This window comes from Vanessa tameamea, chromosome 5, assembly GCF_037043105.1.
Source record: "Vanessa tameamea isolate UH-Manoa-2023 chromosome 5, ilVanTame1 primary haplotype, whole genome shotgun sequence".
NCBI classification, from domain to species: domain Eukaryota; kingdom Metazoa; phylum Arthropoda; class Insecta; order Lepidoptera; family Nymphalidae; genus Vanessa; species Vanessa tameamea.
The window spans coordinates 4,396,085-4,419,322 of NC_087313.1; the positions used below are offsets into that span (position 1 = coordinate 4,396,085).

A 23,238-nucleotide genomic window follows, 5' to 3' on the forward strand; every position below is an offset into this window, starting at 1 on the left:
ACTGGGCCATCGCAGACGTTAAAAATGCCACAAAGGCGGAGAACGAGATAGCGTTGCCTAATTTCATGGTTTCATAGTCTGGAGCCTCTGAACCCACGTCACGATGTACATACACTGTCAGTGACGCGTGCAAAACTATTCTATACTCACACTTTAGCAGAATAGTATATTTGCTTAGATAAACTTGTCAAGTTTTAGATACCACATGCCTGATATTTATTTCATAGATAAAAAATAAAAGAGAATGAATTCTTGGGCAAAGGCTTCACCATGCTGCGCCAATACATGTTGGTGGATAGTTGGGTAGTGGGTGGTGGATAGTTGGGTAGTGGTTACATATTTGATACATAATTCCATCATTAGTTACTTGGTGGTAGGGCTTAGGTCTGGATCGGTGGCGTATTGACGATGTAAGGGACAGTTAATTTTATTTACACTGCCTATGTCTATGAGCGGTGAAGATCACTCAGAGACCACTATAAGGTAACCCATTTGACATGCCTATCGGATTTTAAAGAATATAAAAAATCGTTATGTCACAGTTGTTACCCGTTTACATTTCTGTTATTCATTTTGTAACATACTTTCATTTTAATACGTTTGGCTGATACAGTTTGTTAATCTTAGAATAAGTCTCATCTGATTGATTTGTCAAATTAGACCAGCTTGACAACTGGCTTTCCACGATTAATATATATATATATATATATATATTAATATCAATAGCTTAAGTCACCTATTTTAATGTAATTTATTTTATTTCATAATCTGTGTCGACGACCCCATCAATATTAAAAAAAATAATCAATTTCGTCAACTGTTATATTAAATTAAAAACGAAAACGATGAGACATTAAAATTTTAAAAGCCGTTAAGATATTCCTATTGTTTTTTGCGTAATTTATTATGTTCGTTTTTTATTTATAATATTTTAAATTTGAACCTTAAGTCAAGGTACTATCGATTAAAATCTACAGATATCATATGAATTAGAAACGATTAAACGTTTAGACTTCGCCGTGGGCGGACAGACCGCTGAGACATGTTAATGGAAATAAAAATTTTGATATTTATTTTATCGGAGTTCCTGTGTTTTCCGTTATAATTTATACGTTATTATATTTACTATGAAATTATAGTTTGAATAAATTGTAATTATATCATGTTCCGATCCCGTGGTTTAATGTGTACCGTGTCATCCGGGCGAGATTAAAAAGTCCATGTAATGACTTAATTTTCTTCCGGTGACATTTAATTATTATTATTAATACGTATAAATTTTTATGACATTTTGTAGCATTCATTAGTCAATATAGTATATTAATATTTTGTCAGTTTCGAAACATTTCATATAAACAAACAGATTGACAGACACACACACTTAAATCAATGATACTCGCGATAAATATATCTATATATTGTTTATGATTTAATTAGATATATATCGTGTATTAAATATTAAATATACCTTAATTTTGAACCCAATCAAGTTAATTACTATAGTTACGTAAACACTTTTTACACAACATTTCTCGAGCGCCGCATTCAAATTGGAACTAATGGCGTAGAAAATGCAGTAACTACCATAATCGGATGACATTCAAGGCGTAATTGTTGAATAATATGAAAACTCTTTTAACAGGATCGTTTTTGAACGATTCTTTTCATTTATAAAGAATATATTTGAAAATATTATCCTCAATTTTCGTTTAAAATTTAAGCAAAGAGTTAGACTTTATTGTATGTAAATTAAACATTGCAAATATAACAGTTAATGTTCTATCGGCTTACAAAATAATGGCCTCGATGAGGTGACAGGTTGTCGATAGTCGATACAGGTAATATTATTGATGAATGAGAGTGACTGTTTCAGAAATACGATGATACAACCTTGCTTTTTGGGTAGGGCGACGACGACCCCCTACTTTATATTTATTAGAGAAACATCGCAGCAAACGAGCGCGAATTGACTATGTAAATATGTACGTCAAGACAGGATGACTGTGATACTTATTAGTGAATATACGAATAATAATAATAACCGAAAGGCCACTAACGCACCTGCAAACCTCCCGATGATGCAGATAAACCCCACCTGGGGCTTGAACCCCTTGGGATTTGCGGCTTTATATCTAGCCACTAAACCAACGTAGCAGTCTCATAGCGAAAACAGCAATCAGTAGACAGTGACTGTACTACTAATTGATGTAATTGTGTTCATAGTGTGTTCATAATATGTGTTGTGGTTAGCAGCCTGTCCATGTCGATAGCTCTATAGCTTAGATATTAAACCATAATTGTCTCGTTCTAGTCGCTAGCTCATAGAGCTGCAGATCTCAAAATCCTCGGTTTAAACCACGGGTCGGGGAATTAAATGGTTGTCTTGTTATTTGGCATATAATAATAGAACTACATAATAAAATTCTAAGAAAGTTTATATTATAAAGACAATTATATAATTATTTTATTTATTAATACAAGTAGTTTTTAAATATTTGCTCCTTTTTATTTTACAACTATTGATAAATTACAATAAACAAATATAACACTTTAATTGTATGATAGTACAAACATATTAACTAAGTTTAAAACCGTAAATGGAAATTTTACTTTAATTTAAGCCTAAGTTGTAATATTTGAAAAGAAAACGCAGAGATTGTGAAGTAAATTAACCGATGTCTTTATACAAATTGTATTTTCAAGTAACAAATACATTGTACACGATTTGAATAACGCTTACTTGCATTTGTTCGTTCATTGAACTGAAATCGAGCTCATGTTGCAAAAAATATAACCAGTCATTATTGTATCATGTGACGGTCTGTAATGATGTCAAACATACCTTATATTTTCTTTATAAAAACAGAGTAATTTGTTTTTTTTTTTTTTACAATAATTAGGCAGACTGACATTGGCAGTGTTAGAAATATTAATTATTAATTAAATAGGCGATGCGCCACCAACCTATGGTTCTTAGAATTTATATCTAAAATTCAAACCGAAACTCAAATTCTAAATATTGCTAATACCCAGACCGGCTAGCACAAAGACTTACCACCAAGTAATATGTATGGTGTGGTGCAAAAACCTCTCCTGCTACGGATGAGAATGGCAGCCTTCAATTTCGAATTCGAGACGAATTGTAAACTCAAATTTTGTGCTAAAAATTCAACAGTTCTTACTGAAACCTGCAATCTTTGGTTAAATGTGTCTTGTTTTATACTTTTTGTTCAGATCATTCCGACTCTAAATGGAAACTAAATATAATCACATCTATATAGATACATGCAGCCTTATATATGTATATAAAAAAATTATAAACTATAAAGTCAATAGTATTATTATGATATAGTATAGTATTAATTAATTTAAAGTTTTATTTACTTAGTCATACAGAAAATAAGAAGTATAATATATTTTAGATCTATTATCTTAAACAATGTTTATGACTAACAGGAATAGTTACAGTTTTTATGATATGATTTTGGACATTGTCAATATATTTTTTATTCGTGATTTACGCACTTATCTTCATAAATTTAGGTGAATTAAATCTTAGTTAATTAGTATTTAATAATTGAGGTGTATGCTAGATTGGCGTGAAGATGATATCATTATGCACTTCGTACAATAATATTATGTATTATGTTGCCAAGTTATAATTTTTCGTCACGGGTACCTTTAAACTATAAGGCAGTCTTTATAATATTGAGTAATAATTTAAGCTCAGTACTGTCAAATATAAACAGGCCTTTTAATTTATTTTATTTTCGTTTGAATTATTTATTATAAAACAATCTTTACCCCAAAGATGAACCTGCAAAATCAAAATATATGACTACGGTACTCCGCATGAATACTAATGCTTTATTTCTGTAGATACGTAAACAGGGTGTGAGATAGAGAGATAGACACGAGAGCAGTGTTATAAGTTTTTTGATTTTTCGCGGTATATAGTATGGAAACTTAAAAAAGTATAAGCATTTCTTAGTAATGTTTTATAAAATACTAGTTGTCGCCCGCGGCCTCATTCACGTTTAGGCGTTGGTCGTCAGGTGTAAGGCATAAAAAAGTAGCCTATCTCATTCCTTGAAGTCAAGCTTTCTTCAAAGAGCAAAAAACAGAGTTACTTTCGACAGTTGGACGAATTTAGTCTCGTATAAACAGTTTCACAAATATTTCAAATGGAAGTTTGATACTAAATGAAACAACGCAAACGTTTATTAAATACATAGTGACATCAAATACCCGCACGCTTGCGCTTACGAAATATTTGCATTGACTTGCATTTTAGTCGTACTTTGATATGCAATGCCCCGAGGACGCAGCTCCGGTTTCGTACACACATAATGCGTCGTCAAAGGATCATACGATACTTTCATAATAACTCTTTTTAACCCGTCGCCGCTGAGGGCTTCATTATCCTTGATATGAATATCTCCGCATTATTTATACGAAGCCCGCATGGACTTCGCTTGTGTCTAACAGTATAAAGATTTAATTATTATTTTAATGTCGATTATGAGATGTTCGTGTGGTTTCATTTCAAATCAAATGAGGTTTTATATAATAAAGAAAAATAAAAACTAGCATTTCTTGTACTAATTCTTATTATTTTCGCCTATTCTAATCGAAGAAGGAATTAATGTATACAAACCGTGGTTGTACGTATTCCGTGCGATTTCCTAATAGCTCATCTATATTATGCACTACTGACAGTTCTTGATTAATACATCTTTATAATACAACACCGTTCCACTTAACTACTTATATCCACTTTAATTTTATTTCTATATTTGCGATAGTAGGTTCGTCGACGTTTGAAACGCCATTTCGCAAATCCATAATGAAGATCATAGATTATTCAATCTCTCGACCAATGATATCGCTTCAATTCAATATCAAATATTGTTCATTTGATTTTTGTCCTCTTGTTGTATACATTTATTAACATAAAAATTAATAACATTCAGTGCTTCAATATATACAAATATGAATTAAAAATAGTTGCTGTATAAATCTTGACCGCGTGGAATGGTGGCAAGAATGCTAGAAGCATTTCGTTGGTAAGACTTGATACTATTTGAACAATTGTCGATTAGAGATTAAAATCGGAATTTTTATAATGCCTCTATGTTAGGATTTACTATTATTGTATAATATAATTTCTTGTATTATATATATTTACTAAATATATATAGAAAACTACAATACTAGTAAAGATATGAAGTTACAGTTGTCATGTACCCTAATAGATTTTGATAAATTAAAGTGACTGCTCTGTTATTTTTATTCTTAAATTTGTTTTAAAACCACAGGATAACATTTGCGTTGCTAATGAATGGTTACGAGGCTAGAACGAGCCTTTATCCCGAACTAAGCGTTAATGTTGCCTCCAAATGACGCGTTTAGCATACATTTAGTTAGGTGCTACTTCGTAAATTTTCTTAGGGCTACCAATATTAAATTATATAAGTTTATAGATATTATTATAGTAGATTTACCACTGTTGTTGTATTTGGTCAATTCTATTCATGGACTGACTTTGTAAGAAGTATTTATTCTAGCTACTTACCAGGGAATATTACACTGTGACTAAATATACCCTACATTCAAAAAAAGATCGTACACATTTCTTAAAGGCCGGCAACGCACCTGCAAGCCCCCCGGTGTTGTAGATGTCCATGGGCGATGGTTGTCACTTTCCATCAGATGAGCCTCTGCTCGTTTGCCACCTGTAACATAAAAAAAAATTGAATTCAAAAACTTTTTTTCAAAAATTTTTAGTAAAATAATAGTCTATTAAAACGTCTGTACGTTTAAAATAAATGTATGTTTTATTTTATAATCACATATTGATTTAAATATCTTAATTAATAACCGATAATAATTACAATGTTAAACTTCTTATGGTATACTCGTATGTTCAGGTAACTTATTAATATATTATCTTTATTCAATATTCCGACAGCGTTTTCTCATAAGATTTTTTTTTAATTTACATATATACACAGTAGCAGAAATAATGAGATACATAGTAAAAAATAAATAGCTACTTACGCTTGTCAAAGAGCTATGTCTACGAGCTGTGTCAAATAAATACAAAAAATACGTGTTATTAAATATAATAAAATCAAAGAAGACTAATTTATCATTATCAACCTATTTATTACAAGGAAGTCGTAATTATTCCGGTTTGCTAATGAAATTATTGAACTTGTGTTGTCGTTTTATATTATAGACGCTATACACAATGTATGAGTAATGCATATTTTCTTATGTTTGTTAAATATTTACTTAACCTTATTAACAGCGGTTTAGTTATTACGATCTGAGAATACGTGCATATTTTTGAACGATTGTTAAGGCGCTTGTTTGTGAAATTATATTCCATGTTCTCATTCGTAATCTCATTGTTTTGTTTTTCATTTTGCTGTAATATTGTAGATAAAAAAATATTTTAAATTGTAAGCCAAACAGAGTTCAGAATAAAGTTGATTAAAACATTGTACAATGAATATACGAAGTATCTGTTTGACAAGGTGTTTTGTTTTGTTTATTTTTATTGTTACGAAGCTCAAAAACTATTAATCCATTATTATTTTTTTAGATATTGTATTATTTTTTTCATACATTTTTTATGGTTCACGAAACTAAGTACAAAAAAATGTGATTAAATCTCCGATCTTAGAAAAGCTTTAGGAGTAACTACAAGAAGACTTTTTATTGCATACAAAAAACAGAAATTAAATACAAATAATTTTTTTCGAGTTAGAGTGTACATAGGTGGCCTTATATGTTTACAGCAATGTCTTATGGACAGTCTTTAACATAACAAATGTTAGTAAGGAATCGGTATAGCCCAAATACTAAAAGTATTAAGTAATATGCACTACCTAAAATTAAATACAGCCATGCTTATAAATATTTATAACACTTTTTATGAGTTATACGAAATAACCAGGCGTATTTAAATTCTTCTTATGAGCGAAGGTTCCGTTTTCCTCGCCCTATTCGCAACGGTAGTGTACGGTTGCGACGTACTCGTACAAGCCGGCTGCAATTTGTGCCTATTTTAGGCGTTAGGTTACAAAGTGTACGTGAACCTAAATGTTGTAGAAGCGTTAAGATCGTGTTTGTTAGGCAGTATTTCAAGCTACCATTATAATTTACCAGTCTCGATGCGCTGGAATATCGTATTTAAACGTGCTGTTTTTATAGAATCTTATAATTATACTTAACTACTTGAGCTCGAGACTTCACTCGCATTTTCAGATTTAAAAATAAAATAGCCTATGTCATTCGAGTTCAAGCTTGCTTCATTCCAATTTCATTAAATTCGGTAGAGTGGTTTGGCTGTGAAAGTTAGCTTTTATATTAATATCAATTAAGTAAATTCGTCATAACAGAGGTGCAATGACATATCTGCATTTCTTTAATATATTATCATAGTAATAATAATATCGACTGACTTATTTGATCAATTTTTAAATAAAAATTCTTCGGTACTAGAATGATATTTTATCACTATAATTCTATATTTAAATGTTTTTTTTTTTAATTTTCTTAACTTTCTTTTTTGATTGACTTTGCCCGCACGCGTAAAAGTACCTTATACCAGAGCTTATTCTACTAAACTTTAAACATAATTAATATTGAGCTGTTTTTATTAATAAAGATAATAATCAGTTGAAATAAAGCTGATTTATGAATTATCGTGTGAATTTTTGAATTTATCTCATTAGATTTTTTGGGAACACGATAATTAAATTTAACTAGCATTTACGTTAACGAATTACGGAAATACGGAATTCTCTTGACTTAAATCGTAATTATGGAACATTTTATTTCTTACAAGGAAAGGAAATACAAGTTTTATTTCTGCTATAATTAAATATATATAATCTTTTGCGCTTAATTATACAAGGATATATTGATAGATTCAGTTATCTGTTGTAGACAACAATTATTTAATTATTTGGTAGTTTATAAACTGTCGCGTTGATCACGTGGCCTTATGTATGATATGTGGATTTGAGCAAAATAAGGGTTCAAATCTACTATACAAATAACGTGTTGATCGGTGCAACTCTCAATAAGTGCAAGTATTGAAATAAACCTTGTGAATGTAACCTGTATAGAGTGATCATCAATTTATTTACGACTGTTTGGCTCACATACAACTTTAATTTCACAAACTCGTGTTTGATTCGGTTTGTTCCTTTCAAAACGATTCGTTATAAACGTTACAGCTCTTGTTTATTAGATGCAATGTATGTATGTATGATGTATTAGATATGAGATTAATTATAGAAATTGGGGTGTATGGGGTATCGTTTGAATCCTTACGTGTGTGTTTTGCAATTTAATCATTCCTGGTAATCGTGTTTTTAATTTTATTGAAGTACGCAAAAGTGTTCTTACCTATTATCCTTAGAAAATCCGGAGGGAAAATTAACAATATTTAAATAGCTAAGGCTTCTGATCAAAATTTATTATATGGATAGAAGCAACCACTTAATTCGTCGGCCTATTGTAACAGTCCCTCGGCACTGCTTAACAGTGATGGAGGCCCGACTGACATTTGAACTTTGGGTCTCAAGGACGGAAATGCACAGCCGAGACCTTGACCTTGCCCTGTGTTTTGCCGTCTATCTTTTGATGGATAATATTTAAACATGCAAATATATCAAAACGTGTGAATAAAAAAACATATTAAATTATAGAAGTATTTAAAGTTTAATAGTAATAATATTATTTTTGGACTCATGCGTTGTTAGCCCTGGTAAAAGAGTAAAGTAAGTTTTAGTATCTCTATCTGTGACTATTCACCATCAGCAAACTTCTTTCAACAAAATGATTTTGTTGACAGCATCCCTGAGCATAACGTCCGGTATTGCTTTATATACATAACTATTTTATTTGTATTTAAATGGCAGTAATTAGTATTATATAATTATACAAAGCATAGTAATAAAAATTTTATGATGTTATGATACTGTTTACCACAAAAAAAATAATTAAAACCTCTTTATCAATGATCAAAGTCCATACGATACTTGCATTCTATAATAAACTCGTCCGACACTTTATACATTTATAAACGAAACCTATACTTATATGCTTAAACTTACGTGCACTGTCTATAACGTTTTAATTGTATAATAATATACCTATCATGCTCTACAATTGATAACTGGAAGTTTGTATATGTTGTCGTAATTAATACTAGGACAAGGTAATTAATGAATGATATGTGTTACAGTAGTCGCTTGCATTCTGCGTTATATTTACACATATGTATATATAAATACTTTTTTGAGGACAATTAAAATAAAGTCTGAAATTAAAAAAGGCCGTATATAATTTTGAATCCGGAACAATAGTTTTAGATATCGTACAATATTGTTGAATAGAAACATCAAATATATTTATGTATATATTATGTATTAAATAGGCGGACCGGCAAATGGGCCACCTGATATTAAGTGGTGACCACCACACATAGACACTGGCGCTGTCAGAAATATTAACCATTTCTTATACTTCCAATGCGTCACCAATCTTGGTAACTAAGACGTTATGTCTTGTCCTGACTGTTTCGCAGCAGAATCCTGATGAGTGTGTGATACCAACCACCAAGTTCCGTAAAAAGGTGGTAACTAATACTGATTATAATAATGTTTTATGTCTCATAGGTATACGGTATGTTTATTAGTGTGAAGCGAGGACTGGTTGTTTATAAAAACAAGTCTGTGGAAACATTATTATTATACACTTATTTTAAGAAAATAAATCGAAGTACCTTCAAGTAAATACCTTCGTATTTAATTCTGCATTAAGTAAGGATAGATAATAGTAGTTAAGCAAAGGTAGGTGCAATTTGCGCGGTGCAGTAACTACTAGCTAACATTTAACAATAAATATATTAACACCGCGTCAACACGAGCGCACCGTGAGCGCGCCGTGAGCGCATCGCCCGGCTGCACTCTGCAACATTTAGAAATGTTTACGTTATACGATTACTTAACAAAACGATAGGTAGAAATGAACACGTTAGTGTAACTTCCTATAATAACTACAGGATCCACGATGACGCTCCTAAAGCATTTTTCCAGTTCCAAAACGTAAATAATATTCGAAATGTAGATATGTTTGTTTCATTTGGTAATCTTATAAATTATTTTAACATGTTCTTGGTAATTTTCTTTGGGCAATCTGTGGAGGTAGATATTTTGTACTTATTTTTAACTAATTCTCGGTGATTTCGAATTCGAATGTCACTTAATATCACGATGTGAATGACAATGCACAAAAACAAAAACAATAACGGCTTATAATTATGAATAATTTTATTTTAAAGTTAGCAAGAACATGTATTTATAAAACGTACATAAACTTAATATTTCTCCTAGTTAGTGTGTCCTATAAATTGATGTTCGTAATACATAATAGAAATATGATTTCATTCGAGTTTATCCAGGTCTCATCTTATTCAGCGAGTCGAGTGGTTCTCTAGATCCGTAATCAGACGGAGACGTGCTTAGATATACAGTGATATTTACCCTCGAGCTCGACGTTTTATATGTTGTAAATACGCATAGCGGCTATATATTTACGAGTACTACTGAGGTAACAAAAAGGGCTCTGATTGAAAAAGGTCGATGTTACGAGGAATAAACGGAAAAAGCAATTTTGTATAATGTTTAAAGGTTTTTTGTATTTTATATTTATTAAAGCGACGTGCTTTAGGTCCTTAATAAAATAGATATATTAAAAAAAACCTTTTTTGATTCTTTGGTTGCTTGTACGGCAGATTCGGAAGTAAGTTTCTTATTGACTATTGGTACTAGAATATTTCTTACGTAGTTAGTTGTTCCCCGTCTAGAATAGCCGCCATTGCAATATTTGGTCAGGAGGACATCGACATTTGTATATTTTATTGAAGTTATTTAATATTCTACATTATATTATAATCAATCTCCCGGAATCTTCTGTCACCGTTGTCACCGCTTAAAGTGTCATTATACTTAAGCGAGTTTTAAATAATATTTTATAACTTTTCAAGCGACTCGTCGAAATTATAATCATAAGAGATATTTTTGCGAAAATGCTAAAATTAATGTCTACCAATTAACGTTAAATTAAAATGTTAATTATCATGTTAATGTAATATTTACTTTTATTTATAAATTCTAGCTTCATATTTTTTCGTTCTCTTGTGGTATCAATGCTAGTTGACCGGAAAATATTCTCTTTAATAGTTTTACTGCGATATTTCTCAAGGCTACTTTGACAGTAGATACATCTTGTACATAATTAAGTGTCATGTAGTTGTAATAAATTAATGATTTACATATTTATTTATATTACCTTCTTTGAAAGCATTGTAACACATTTCTCATTAGAAAATATAAGCTGTACCTACTATTATTAAAAAAAAGAAACATAATCTTTACATAGAATAGAGGGCTAGTAAAATGCATGTATTAATTAAAGCAAATTGTTTTTGATGTAAAATGTGAGACTGAACTTAAAAAAAAAATTATAATTTTATAAAAAGGTTTTAATCAAGTTCATATTTTTTTTATATTCGTGGCCAATGCAGATGCAGATCTGCCAAAATGCTGCGCCCAATAAAAAAATTGATATTACGTTAATTAAAAAAGTAAAGAAAAAATACATAACATACATTGTGGAAGTTTAAAAGTAATAATAATTGTTTATTAATTTTTTATACCTATAATTATATGTATGGTATACAAATATGACGCTAGTTTCTGAGCCAAAAGTGGTTTTGTTGTACCTTTCCACAACGCTGCTGGAGATAAAACATGAAAGCGAAATATTTCTATGCAGAATGGCTGCAGATAGCCGCTGAAGTGAAATTGGGGTCGGTGTGGAAATCCGCATTGATATTTCACACATATTCGCATTCCGCATTCGTGCCAATGATTTAAACCTGCGCTATAATTATTTGGTATTGCTAATCGTGTAGGATTCGCGCTTCCATGGGTTTGATTGCTTTTAGAAATTACGCTACGTACGTTACCATAACACAGTTAATTTCGGTAAATACAGAGAGAAAAAATACCGCGAGTATTTTATTATTTATATTTAAAATCTATCAATTAGTAGTATCAGTTCTTAAATAAAATTAATTATTGAACTATTTTCAGAAATTTAATTACTAAATTTGACTCAAACAAGAACAGGTGATGTTAAAAAGAAGCTTGTAAAAATGTTTAATTTACGAGTCAAGAAATCAGACTATTTAAACCGCAGACTAAATAGTACAGTTTCAGTAAACAGTTGAATAGTGAATTAAATAAAATGCATTAACAAACAAATAGAGTGTTCAGGTTCACTCTTAGTTTACAACTAAATGCAGCAGAGACTAAACATGCACTGCGCTTAGTACTGCACAGTTATTCGATATAATCCAAACTGTTTACTACTTCTAATGAATTAATACTCCTGGTACGCCGAATACTTTTACTCGATACTTACTTTATTCTCGTCGCAAAATAACATTCCAATTGTAATCAAGAATGTATTATAAAAGGTGGCTATTATTAATATTAATTCAATAAAATCTGACAAGTGTTGAAATCAACGAAATGACGCGCAATATATTTTGTGACGTCACCTTTCTAGCGTCTGACATTTCAGACATTAAGCACGTAGTGACACATTTTGTTAAAATGTTTCCACTAAAGTTAAAATGTGGAATAGGATTAATGCAGTATCGTCGACTTTGCCTTAATTGGATATAAAAAATAGTGGTAATTATCTTCTTCCTAAAATAAACAAGTTAGAAACACCGCGCCATTGCTTTTATCGAGAAAACTTTTAACGACCTTTTAATAGGTCCTAAGTGCTTAAGTGCACTTGTGTCAAATAAAAAAGGTGCAATCTTAGAAGAGTATTTGCATTTCCCAGATAGTTTTGCAAATGAAAATGTAAATGCAAATGTGAAAACGTAAAAACATTTGTGTTATCTTGTCTAAATAAACTATTAAAATGACACTTCGATATTGGCTGTCAGTTAACGTGTTCGCATTTCGAATCTGTTTAAAATAGACAACTACTATTGGTTTTCATTATTTATGATTTCAACCAACCGAACTTAGTTTATTTTACATTTCGATTAACATTTAATTCTAAATCTGTGGTTTCGGTTTATGATAAATTAATAAAAGTAAGTATATTTTTTTCAAGCTGTTTTCTTTTCAATACTTTTATGTGATCAGATTTTAAATATCTTACAATTGATTTATTATCGCTATTTAACAAATATTATATATTATATATAAAATAAAATAAAATGCGAACAAAGTGTTAAGATTTTATAATGTGAGTTTTGAATGCTTACATATTTTTAAGTATTATAATATATTATAAACAATAAAATCTTCACAATAACCACAATTTTATAGATACTTTCAAAGATATGAATATAATACGACGCGCCACGCGCTGTTTTCGTCGTATAATAATCGTAAAGCTATTAGTGTTGTGTTGATAGTCCATCTCAATCTTATTGCTGTTTGAGTTAATCGGTAAAATATTTTAAAAAAAATATACTACCCACATTCGATACTAGAAAAAAATTAGAGTTCAGTGAACAAATTATTTAGTTTTTTTTTTTAATATATTATTTTAGGATTAATATACAAGCAGGAAATCTTATAATAAATATATATATTTAAAGCGCAATTACAGGTAAATGATATATTACTTAGAACTTAAATATTCATAATTTTCCCAATAGTTATAAATATTCAAACGTGAAATTTCATTGCGGTTCATTCGACGGTAATGGCGCATTTTCTCTGTAACGATTCAATTTATCAACATGAAAGGACAATCATAGATAAACAACGTAAGGAACAGTCTTAGAGAGACTCCCACTTTACCGGTTCGAATCGGAGATCGCGCTTTCTGAACACAGTAAATTATTTTAATCACCGCGTTGGCGTAAATAAGCAAGCTCGAGCATTTGTCTTGATGTCGTTTGAAATAAATCACATTTCTGAATTAAGTTTTATCGCCATGAACTCCACTTCTATTAAAACCTCTTTACAGTCCAATAAAAATTTTTTTTTTTGTAAATCGACTGCTTGGCGTTATTGGCGTTTCTTTAATAACGACATAATTACATTTCTTTTATTCGAACAAATAACGCAAGTAGACAATACTTGCTCCGGAAACCTGGTGGGTTTTAGCTATACACACTAATAAGCAAAATATTTGCCTCAACAGTTATTCCGGTCAGTAACACTGGCTTGTGTTAATTGTTTTTTGAACAAGAAAATATTTTAAGATGTTTTAGTTATTTGTGAGTTAAGACCACGTGTGGATGATATGTTTCGTTATATTTACGAGTATACTCAAATTTTCTGTAAAGCTCTTATTTATATTAAGATAAGCACAAAGCTTACTTTTACATTTTGTATAAAATTCGTATTTGTTTCTCTATTACGACAAAATTCCAATATCATTGCAAAGTTAGTCTCAATTTAGACTCAGTTTCACGGACCGCCAACGTATAAACAAGTTAAAGTAGTTTATTATCGATCTATCTGCCGTAAACTTGTGCCAAGATTTATTATCTCAAGATGGTGTTGCAGAAGACAACATAACATTATCAGAAAGCGGAATAATATGCTGCATTTTTTACAATTGTTTATTTTTAAATTTTTATCAAATAATTCCATTTAATTGCATGTACAGATAATATTTTAAAGATTCATTTTTACGATATCGTGCTTAGGAGATTTTGGGTTGAATCGTAAACTGTAGAATTAACTTAAGCTTTTCTGTACTTAGGCATTAAACTCATTAATTATTCCAGCTTAAGAATTTTATATAACAGCAAAATTACTTCGCAACTTTTAGAAATATTTTTATCTCTTTGTAAATAAAGCTGTTAAAATATTCAAGAAAAAAGTATTCAAATTACAAATCTTCAAGCAAAGGCTCCATTGAAAAACTAATTTCAACGAGTTGGGATTTGAAGTCTAAGTAGATTCTCCCACTAAGGATCTTGTCACGATTCTTTTAAAATTTCTCATTACAGCGAAGTCTTCGTTATTCCAATTTTTTTATTTATTATGCGAAAGCAAATGACCATTGGTTCTCTGTAAGGAATACTAACATGTAAGGAACGTGGCCGCCATCAGCATTCGGAACCGAGAGATTATGATCGTTGAGCCCGTGACTTCCTCGCTGACCCTACAACCAAAACAGCAATACAGAGCATGTTTATTGGCGGTAGAATGATGACGAGGGAGTAACATCTAACCAGACGAGGTAACCCAAAGCTCTGCCACTAAAAAGGACTCGTAATAACTCGAAGAATGCCTGGGAGTATACCAACTAGTTTACTTGCTAAGATTATCTTTGTATTTCCTGCTTTATTGTATCAATTCGAGTATTGAACGGGCATTCTGTCTGCAATCATGACCTTGGCGCCGATTGCCGACACAGACAACACCTATCAAACTATAGCTATACAGTATGGTTCTAAAATTATGTAGGTAAATGTAAAGGGTTGATATACAAAGTTAAACAGAAGCTGCCTTTTTCTTGAAGTTAGCTTAAGTACCAAAGTTTATCCCAAGCGTTTATTGATACAAAATATGTATATGGCTGGAAACGTTGAAAAATCAATTATTTTATAAATGGAACCTAACTAGTACCGACAAAATATTAATATACAATTTCAAATTTACAGCATGACATGCAATGACATTACATAATTCGTTTTGACATGACAATGACAATGACATTACATGAATGGCAACGATAAAATAATTTAAAAAAAAACGATTAATTCTATATATTATTAGTATATACTATTTAGTTTATTTAGCATTGCTTTACTTAAACGACGTTTATATCATGTATTGAGATATTGACGGAAAAAAAAACGAAATTTATTAATATAAAACACAATTTCTACAGATGGTATGGCTTGTACCGTCTAGGTAGGTAAAATCCATTTACCATTCAACCACCAAAAATTTATTTATATTTCGAGGTTTCCGCTTAAATGGTGAGTGAGCTAATTACAATTTCAAAAAAATAATATCTTAGATCAAGAGGATCGGTAGCGCGGTAGATTTCTTGTATTACCAGCGTCTATGGGCAAACCTTATCACCATCAGGTGGCTTTGTAGTTCCTAAATAAATAAAAAAGAGACGATTTGGATATTATATTATATTAAAAAAATATGCCCAAAGTATCTTTTGCCAATGGGGATAATATTCTCGTTCCGAACTCGTCATTATACGGAATGTTAATTGAGTCGAAATAATACGTTTAGATTTTTTATATGAGCTCAAAGCTCTATACTGCAGACTAAAGATCTAAAGATACAAATCAAGTTGATTTAAAAAGGATGTTAGGTTGGTCTTTATTTCAAAGCTATAAGGTTTAAAATTGAAATGAAAATAATATAATTGATGTGATTTATATAATAAATACATAGCCTTGAACCAGGGCGGGCATTCACAGCGGTGACAATGTGCCAAATTACAAAACATTCAAGTGTAAATTCGTAATATTATTATCTCGATATAACGAATATTACGTTTCGTTTTTATCGATATTTCATGGAATATAATATTTTATTGCCTTAATTAAATGTGACTAACATCGGAAGCATTTTAAGCTAATTAAATTACTTATGCTATATTATAATATTACGTCGATATCCGAACGAATGAGTATTAATTAATAATAAAATCTAATAACTACTACAACAACTATTTTAATATTAGCTAGAAATTCAAGCTTAGGTATAAAATTTTATTCATGATCACAGTTTTCTTAAAATAGTGTTATCGTTCACATGAAATTTGCTGTGTCTTACAACTGTTGTTTCCTAGTCTGTGGCTTGTTCGGATAAAAATCACTTGTCTTTCAACACTGATTACACTTGGCCGGAATCCAAAACTTTCAAATAAATAATGCTCGGCCACCTCATACTTCGCAGTGTATTCGTGCAATTCGAACGTTTTTATACAATGCTATTATATTATAATGTCTTTTCGTTTTATGATTCATGAAAATAAGATAAAAAATGCTATAAATTTTACGGAATCCTTACAAGAATAATAAATTGAACATATAGTTGAATATTATTTTTTAATGTTGTAACATAATTATGTATTAGACTACGTTATATTTCAAATATGGTAGGTTATTTTGTTGAAAATATCTTCACAGAAAATATGCCATGTGTTTGAAATTCAATCAAAGAATCGTCTAAAATCAAGTGTGAAAGTGATTAAGGGCAGTTTTCTCAAAGGTCCTTGGAATTGACCCTCGTCAGCAGCACCTGTCACAGAACCTATACGACCCACTTTGGCTGTATTTACGCGAGCTCATACTGTTATTATACTTATCAAAGTAACCCTCTCGTTTCTAATCTTTTATGGCTTTCTTAGATGAAGCAATCAGGATTACGGACTTTCCGTTGAAATTTTAGGTTTCGGTACATAACTGCTAACTAATACAAGATGACCCAGTTGTTAGATCTTAACCGATGCTTGTGGGTTCAAATCTACCTAAACACCACTAAAATTTGATGTGTTTATAATTCATTATTTAATTACAGGATGTTACTTTATTGTAAGTGCATTCACTGGAACAACGTGTATCCTAAGACCCTTAAGAATTCTTCGTTAGCTTTACAAAAACTCAACGATAGATATAAATTAGATCGCGCTGGAATTAGAAACTGAATTATTAATATCTCTGACTTTCGTTCTTTTACTCGAGTTTATAAATTGTCTGAGAAGTGTGATGTGTACAAGTGATATTTAAAATTCACTAATTTATTTTTATTTATAGTCAGTTCATTGTCACTCCTCTGGAACTATAAAAATACTAAAATATTTTTTGAAACTGTTGTTTCAATATATTTACTAATATATTTTTTTATTTTTAGGTTCTGTTTGTGGTGGGCAATGTTGTGGAAGGGGTCGAGAAACAAATATGCAGCATGTTCTTCGACAAACGGCAGCACAGCGCGTGGCCAGCGCAACCAGGCCTATCACAGAGTTGCTGTTGGCTACGAAGAGAACGCTTCAAGGTAATGTTCTTTTATAATTGGTAAAGGAAAACAATTATTCACAGACAATTAGAAGTCATTATAATCCTCTAGCCTTAAACTTTGAAGCTTAAGGCTAGAGGTAAAGGAAAGTACTTGGTAAATTTAAATATGACTTTTTTTATCAATAAACTTCAGAGATTTTTCAGTTGCAAAATTTGACTTCGAACTACGGAAAGCGTTTGATACAACGTCAAAAACAATAATAAACGAATGAAAGCCGTTGTCAATTTTGTTTTATTTCAATTTTAATCTGTCGATGGCAGCGTCACTAACAGTTTAGGAAGATTTACAAAATACAAAAACATTTTTGGGGATGTCTGTCGTAAAATAAAATAGTAAACAGTAAAACTTTAAAATGAGAATCAAACTCACATGATATTTCTATTGTAAAATAACTTGTTTTATAACTAGTAATAAAGTAGTAAGGATGTACAGATATGTCCAAACTTTGTTCATCCCACAAATTACAAAGATCAATATGGTTGGAAAAGAGGACGGTTCTGTACAGAGGGATCAGAATTTAATCATAACTTTTCTTATACAAACTTAGGTATTTTGTGTTGTACGATATAACAACAGTAGCCATTATACTAAGTATGATCTCTTGGAACATTTTAGCTCTACTGGCTATGGTACTAATATATATATTTAGTATGTGTTATGTAACCGTAAAATTGTAAATACCATTAGGCTATAACAATCTATGTCGCAACATTGATTTTATCGTTTCACTGTTGAACGATTGTGAACGGTGACTCAAATTACAATTAAACTTACAAAATTTCGATGGTTTATAATCTTTCGGTTCGCTTTTGTTCACTTGGAAACTTCACTCCGATGGATATAATCTATCGAAAAATAATGCGTTAAACTGTAAACAGTATGTTACGGTTCACAATCTTTCGACAGTTTACGAGATAGATTATAATAAAACGATTATAGTAAAAAATTTACAATTTTACAGTGACATATAACGTATCTATAATATATAGTTTGCATTGAAATAAAAACTACGTTTGTATTTGTGTACGTCAATAGAAGTGACCTAATTCAATTCACATATATATTTAAATTAACGGTTTTATCTCAATTCAAAAACTCTTTATAATTCGGCTTGTTGTTTCTTTACGATCTCGTATCTTACTCCACTCGTTAATAAGTAGAAGTTAAATCTTGCAATTAAATTTAAACCAGCTTCAACACACAAATTGGTAATTTTCACACTTCAAAAACAACACACGCTAAATTAAATTTTTCACGCTTTAAATGTTTTACGCGACAATTCGCCGACAGAAAACTGATGTCAATGATTGTCTTTTTATTGAGTTGGCCAAAACTTGAGGGTAGTCAGTTCTCGTAAAGTGTAACATAAAGAAAGGAAACTAAGGGATCTGTGACTTTTGCCTATATATTTAAAAAAAAACTTTTAATCTTTTATTCAAAATTAGCTTTAGGTATTTGAAGTAATCCATACTAATATTATAAATGCGAAAGTAACTCTGTCTGTCTGTCTGTCTGTCTCGCTTTCACGTCAAAACTACTGGACCGATTTAAATGAAATTTGGTACACAAATAGTCTAGAGCCTGAGAAAGGATATAGGCTACTTTTTATTTGGAAAAAGTGCTGTAAGAGGTTTAAAAGGGGGGTGAAACGTTGTAAGTTGTTGAAAGTATTGTCATTTTTAGGACTAGAAGCATAAAACTTATATTTTAGTCTGTATACTTATAAACATACTAACATATCATGACACCCAATAAGAAGCAAATTTTGGAAATTCACCCCTTGGTGAAATAGGGTTTGAACGTTTGTATGGAAGTCCATAATTTTTTAAGTTAGAAAAATGAAACTTTATTTTTGAGATCCATAATTTTTTAAGTTAGAAAAATGAAACTTTATTTTTGAGATACTGATTAAAAAGGAGTAGATACTTATTTAAGTGGTTTTGCATATTCAACCCCTACGGGGGTGCAATAAGGGTTGAAAGTTTGTATAGAAATCCGTCATTTTTAAGATAGAAACATGAAACTTTATTTTTGGGATACTGATCAAAAATGAGTAGTAGTATGATACACATCTACCACTAAGGGGGGAAATAAGGGTTGAAAGTTTTTATCGGAGTCAGTCATTTTTTAAGTTAAAAACATGAAACTTTATTTTTGAGATACTGATTAAAAATGAGTAAATACGTATGTGTTTTTTGATATTCTACTACTAAGGGGGTGAAATAAGGGATGAAAGTTTTATGGAAATCCGTCAATTTTTTTAAGTTAAAAATATGAGACTTTATTTTTGAGATACTGATTAAAAATTATTAAATACGTATTTTAGTCTTTCTAGATATTCTACCTGCAAGGGGTTTAATAGGGGTTGACATTTCTTATATAGCTTAGTCTGGAAGTCCGTCATTTTTGAAGTTAGAAGCACGAAACTTTATTTATGGGGTACTGATTAAAAATGAGTAGATACGTATTTAAGCGTTTCGTGATATTCTACCTCCGAGGGGGTGAAATAAGGGATAAAAGTTTTTATGGAAGTCCGTCATTTTTTTAAATCAATAACATGAAACTTTTTTTTTGGGATACTAATTAAAAATGAGTAGATACGTATTTAATCGTTTCTGGATATTTTACGCTTAAGGGGAGAAATAGGAGTTGACATTTCGTATACAGGTTAGTCTGGCAGTCCATTATTTTTAAAGTTAGAAGCATGAAATTTTATTTTTGGGCTACCGATTAAAAATGAGTTGATACGTATTTAAGCGTTTTTGGATATTTTACCCTAAGGGCTGAAATACACACCAATGTGGTATACAAAGAGGTCTTAAATTTAAGAAATATTTTAAGGTAATTTGTAAATACATTCATATTCTACGCGAGCGAAGCCGCGGGTAACAGCTAGTAATATATAAATTAAACAAATAAAAATAAAAATATTTCAATATGAAAATTTAATTATTTTCGTAAAAAGTTCTGGATTTTTTTTATTTAATATTATCATTCACATATGTATATACATAGAAGTACACTTACGCCCAACCTCTAAGGTATGAAATACCTAGAACCTGGAAGAATCGAGAAATATTGTTTATTCTTGAGGAAACAGCCTCGAGGCGATCGTTTCCAAGATGTGTTATTATTTAAACAAACGTTAATTTTATAGTAACTTTAACAAAAACGCAATGAGCGTTTCTAACTAACTTATCCAGTTTTACAATCGAACATTTTCGAACGTTTCCTGGAAAATCTTCATTGCCTAATTGTAAAAGGCAACTTAAATTCCTTGATGATTAAATTTCATATATCTCTTTTAAAGTTTTTACATACATTTGGATAAAAAAGAAAGACTTTATTTTAATATAATACGGTAAAATATCGAAATAAATTGTTAAAATATAGGTACCCGTAGCGCCAGCTTAGCGGTTTAATGAAATTCGGGCGAAGCAAATATTTCAATAATAGCAGTTTTTGATGTACGAAAAAGGAATTACCTATAAAATATATTAACAGTTAGTTTTTTTTTGATAAATTGTTAAAAGTGAAGAGATTAAAGTCGCATATTATAATTCCAACATAATCAATTAAATCTTATTATAATTTAGAGAATATTAAATTTATTAATTTGTGTTTATCTTTACATAATAAAACAAATTTCAAGCATAAATATTAAACACAGAATTATCTTATAATTTGACTAGCAGGTTTAATTCTTGTTGCGGTATATTTAATATAATTAATAATTAATTAATTCTCAGTCTCTTTAATGTTATATGTGAGCACTGTTATTGGCCTAATAGTTATTAAGTATTTGTTATTTTTGTTTATCAACGTCTGTATGTTCTCCAATTAAATAAATAAATAAATAATAATAACTAAACTGTATCTTGTATGGACACCACTATGAAAATGTTCGCTTTAATCGAAATATTAGTTTTTATATTATATGTAATCTAAGAATACATAGGGACAGACAGCGGTAAGTGACTTTGTTTTATACTATGTATTGATGATGTATTTTCATATTACATATAATACGATATAATAATAACCAGATTTCTTTTTCTATACAATACTCCGACACGCGTTGACAGACAGCTTAAGCACGTGGACTGATAATGTAATAAAAACAAATGCTACATTTTGAGATACGATAGTCTTCAATTAAACCGTAGACTGTTTGTTAAACAGTAACAAGCGATCGCAGCGGCAAACAATAACCAAATGTTCGGGATCAAACCAACCCTACCGCAATACGGCGTACGTACTCCGCGACGTAGATAAATGATGGGAAAACATATTAATGCCAGTAAAAGACTTCCGTCTACGTAATAGTGGCTATTTTTCCGTGTACAATTTCATAGAGTTATGAGGGACGAAAGAACAATAAATACTCAGCTCGGGATGGACGTAACGATACTTGTTTACCAAACACTTGGAGCGACGGTAAATTGGGCGCTGTGTGTGCAATGACACAGTCCTACCATTGTAAATATTAGACTACGGGGCCCGATATAAAGCCCATAATTATTTTGCTCGCCTTCACAGATGTTTATTAGGTAAAGATATATTATGCGATACGTTTATTAAACACACAAACAGTATTTAATACGCTCATTAATGCACAACCGTTAGTTATTTAACAATAAAATACACAATAGTATTATTATTGTTTATATTATATTGTGATACTATGTTATAGTATTATTATGTACAGTTATATGCCATAGTACATTATACTCTCGTGTTTGGTGAAATGTAATATCTTAATACTTAACAGTTTACAACTTTAAAGTTTAAAATTAAGTGATCGACTTCGACCGGTGTAGTATAAATATACTATGTATTATAAAGCATCATATGACTATATTGAAGCAACATATTATAACAATTTACTGTTAGCGATTTTTTATTTACGGTAATTCATAATCGTTATATGTATATGATTTTAATTAGGATTTTTAGTGTTAAAAAGATCGATCAAGTTTTCTTTTTATTATTAATTATTTTTTCGTAAAACTGGTTGGTATTTAAAAATATAGATACTACTTTGTATTACTTTATAAGGAATCTATTCATACAAAAAAATCAAGGATACAAGTTAAAAAATCATGGAAGT

At 30.4% G+C, this 23,238-nt stretch overlaps 1 protein-coding gene across 1 annotated transcript in view; it reads left to right on the plus strand.

Moving 5' to 3' along the window:
* Dally (division abnormally delayed) overlaps nucleotides 1–23,238 on the plus strand; it is a 98,389-nt gene that overhangs the window by 45,473 nt on the left and 29,678 nt on the right. The window contains exon 2 of the mRNA XM_026628808.2: nucleotides 17,961–18,104. Coding sequence (XP_026484593.1) covers nucleotides 17,961–18,104 — 144 coding nt within the window. The remainder of the gene's footprint in view (nucleotides 1–17,960; nucleotides 18,105–23,238) is intronic.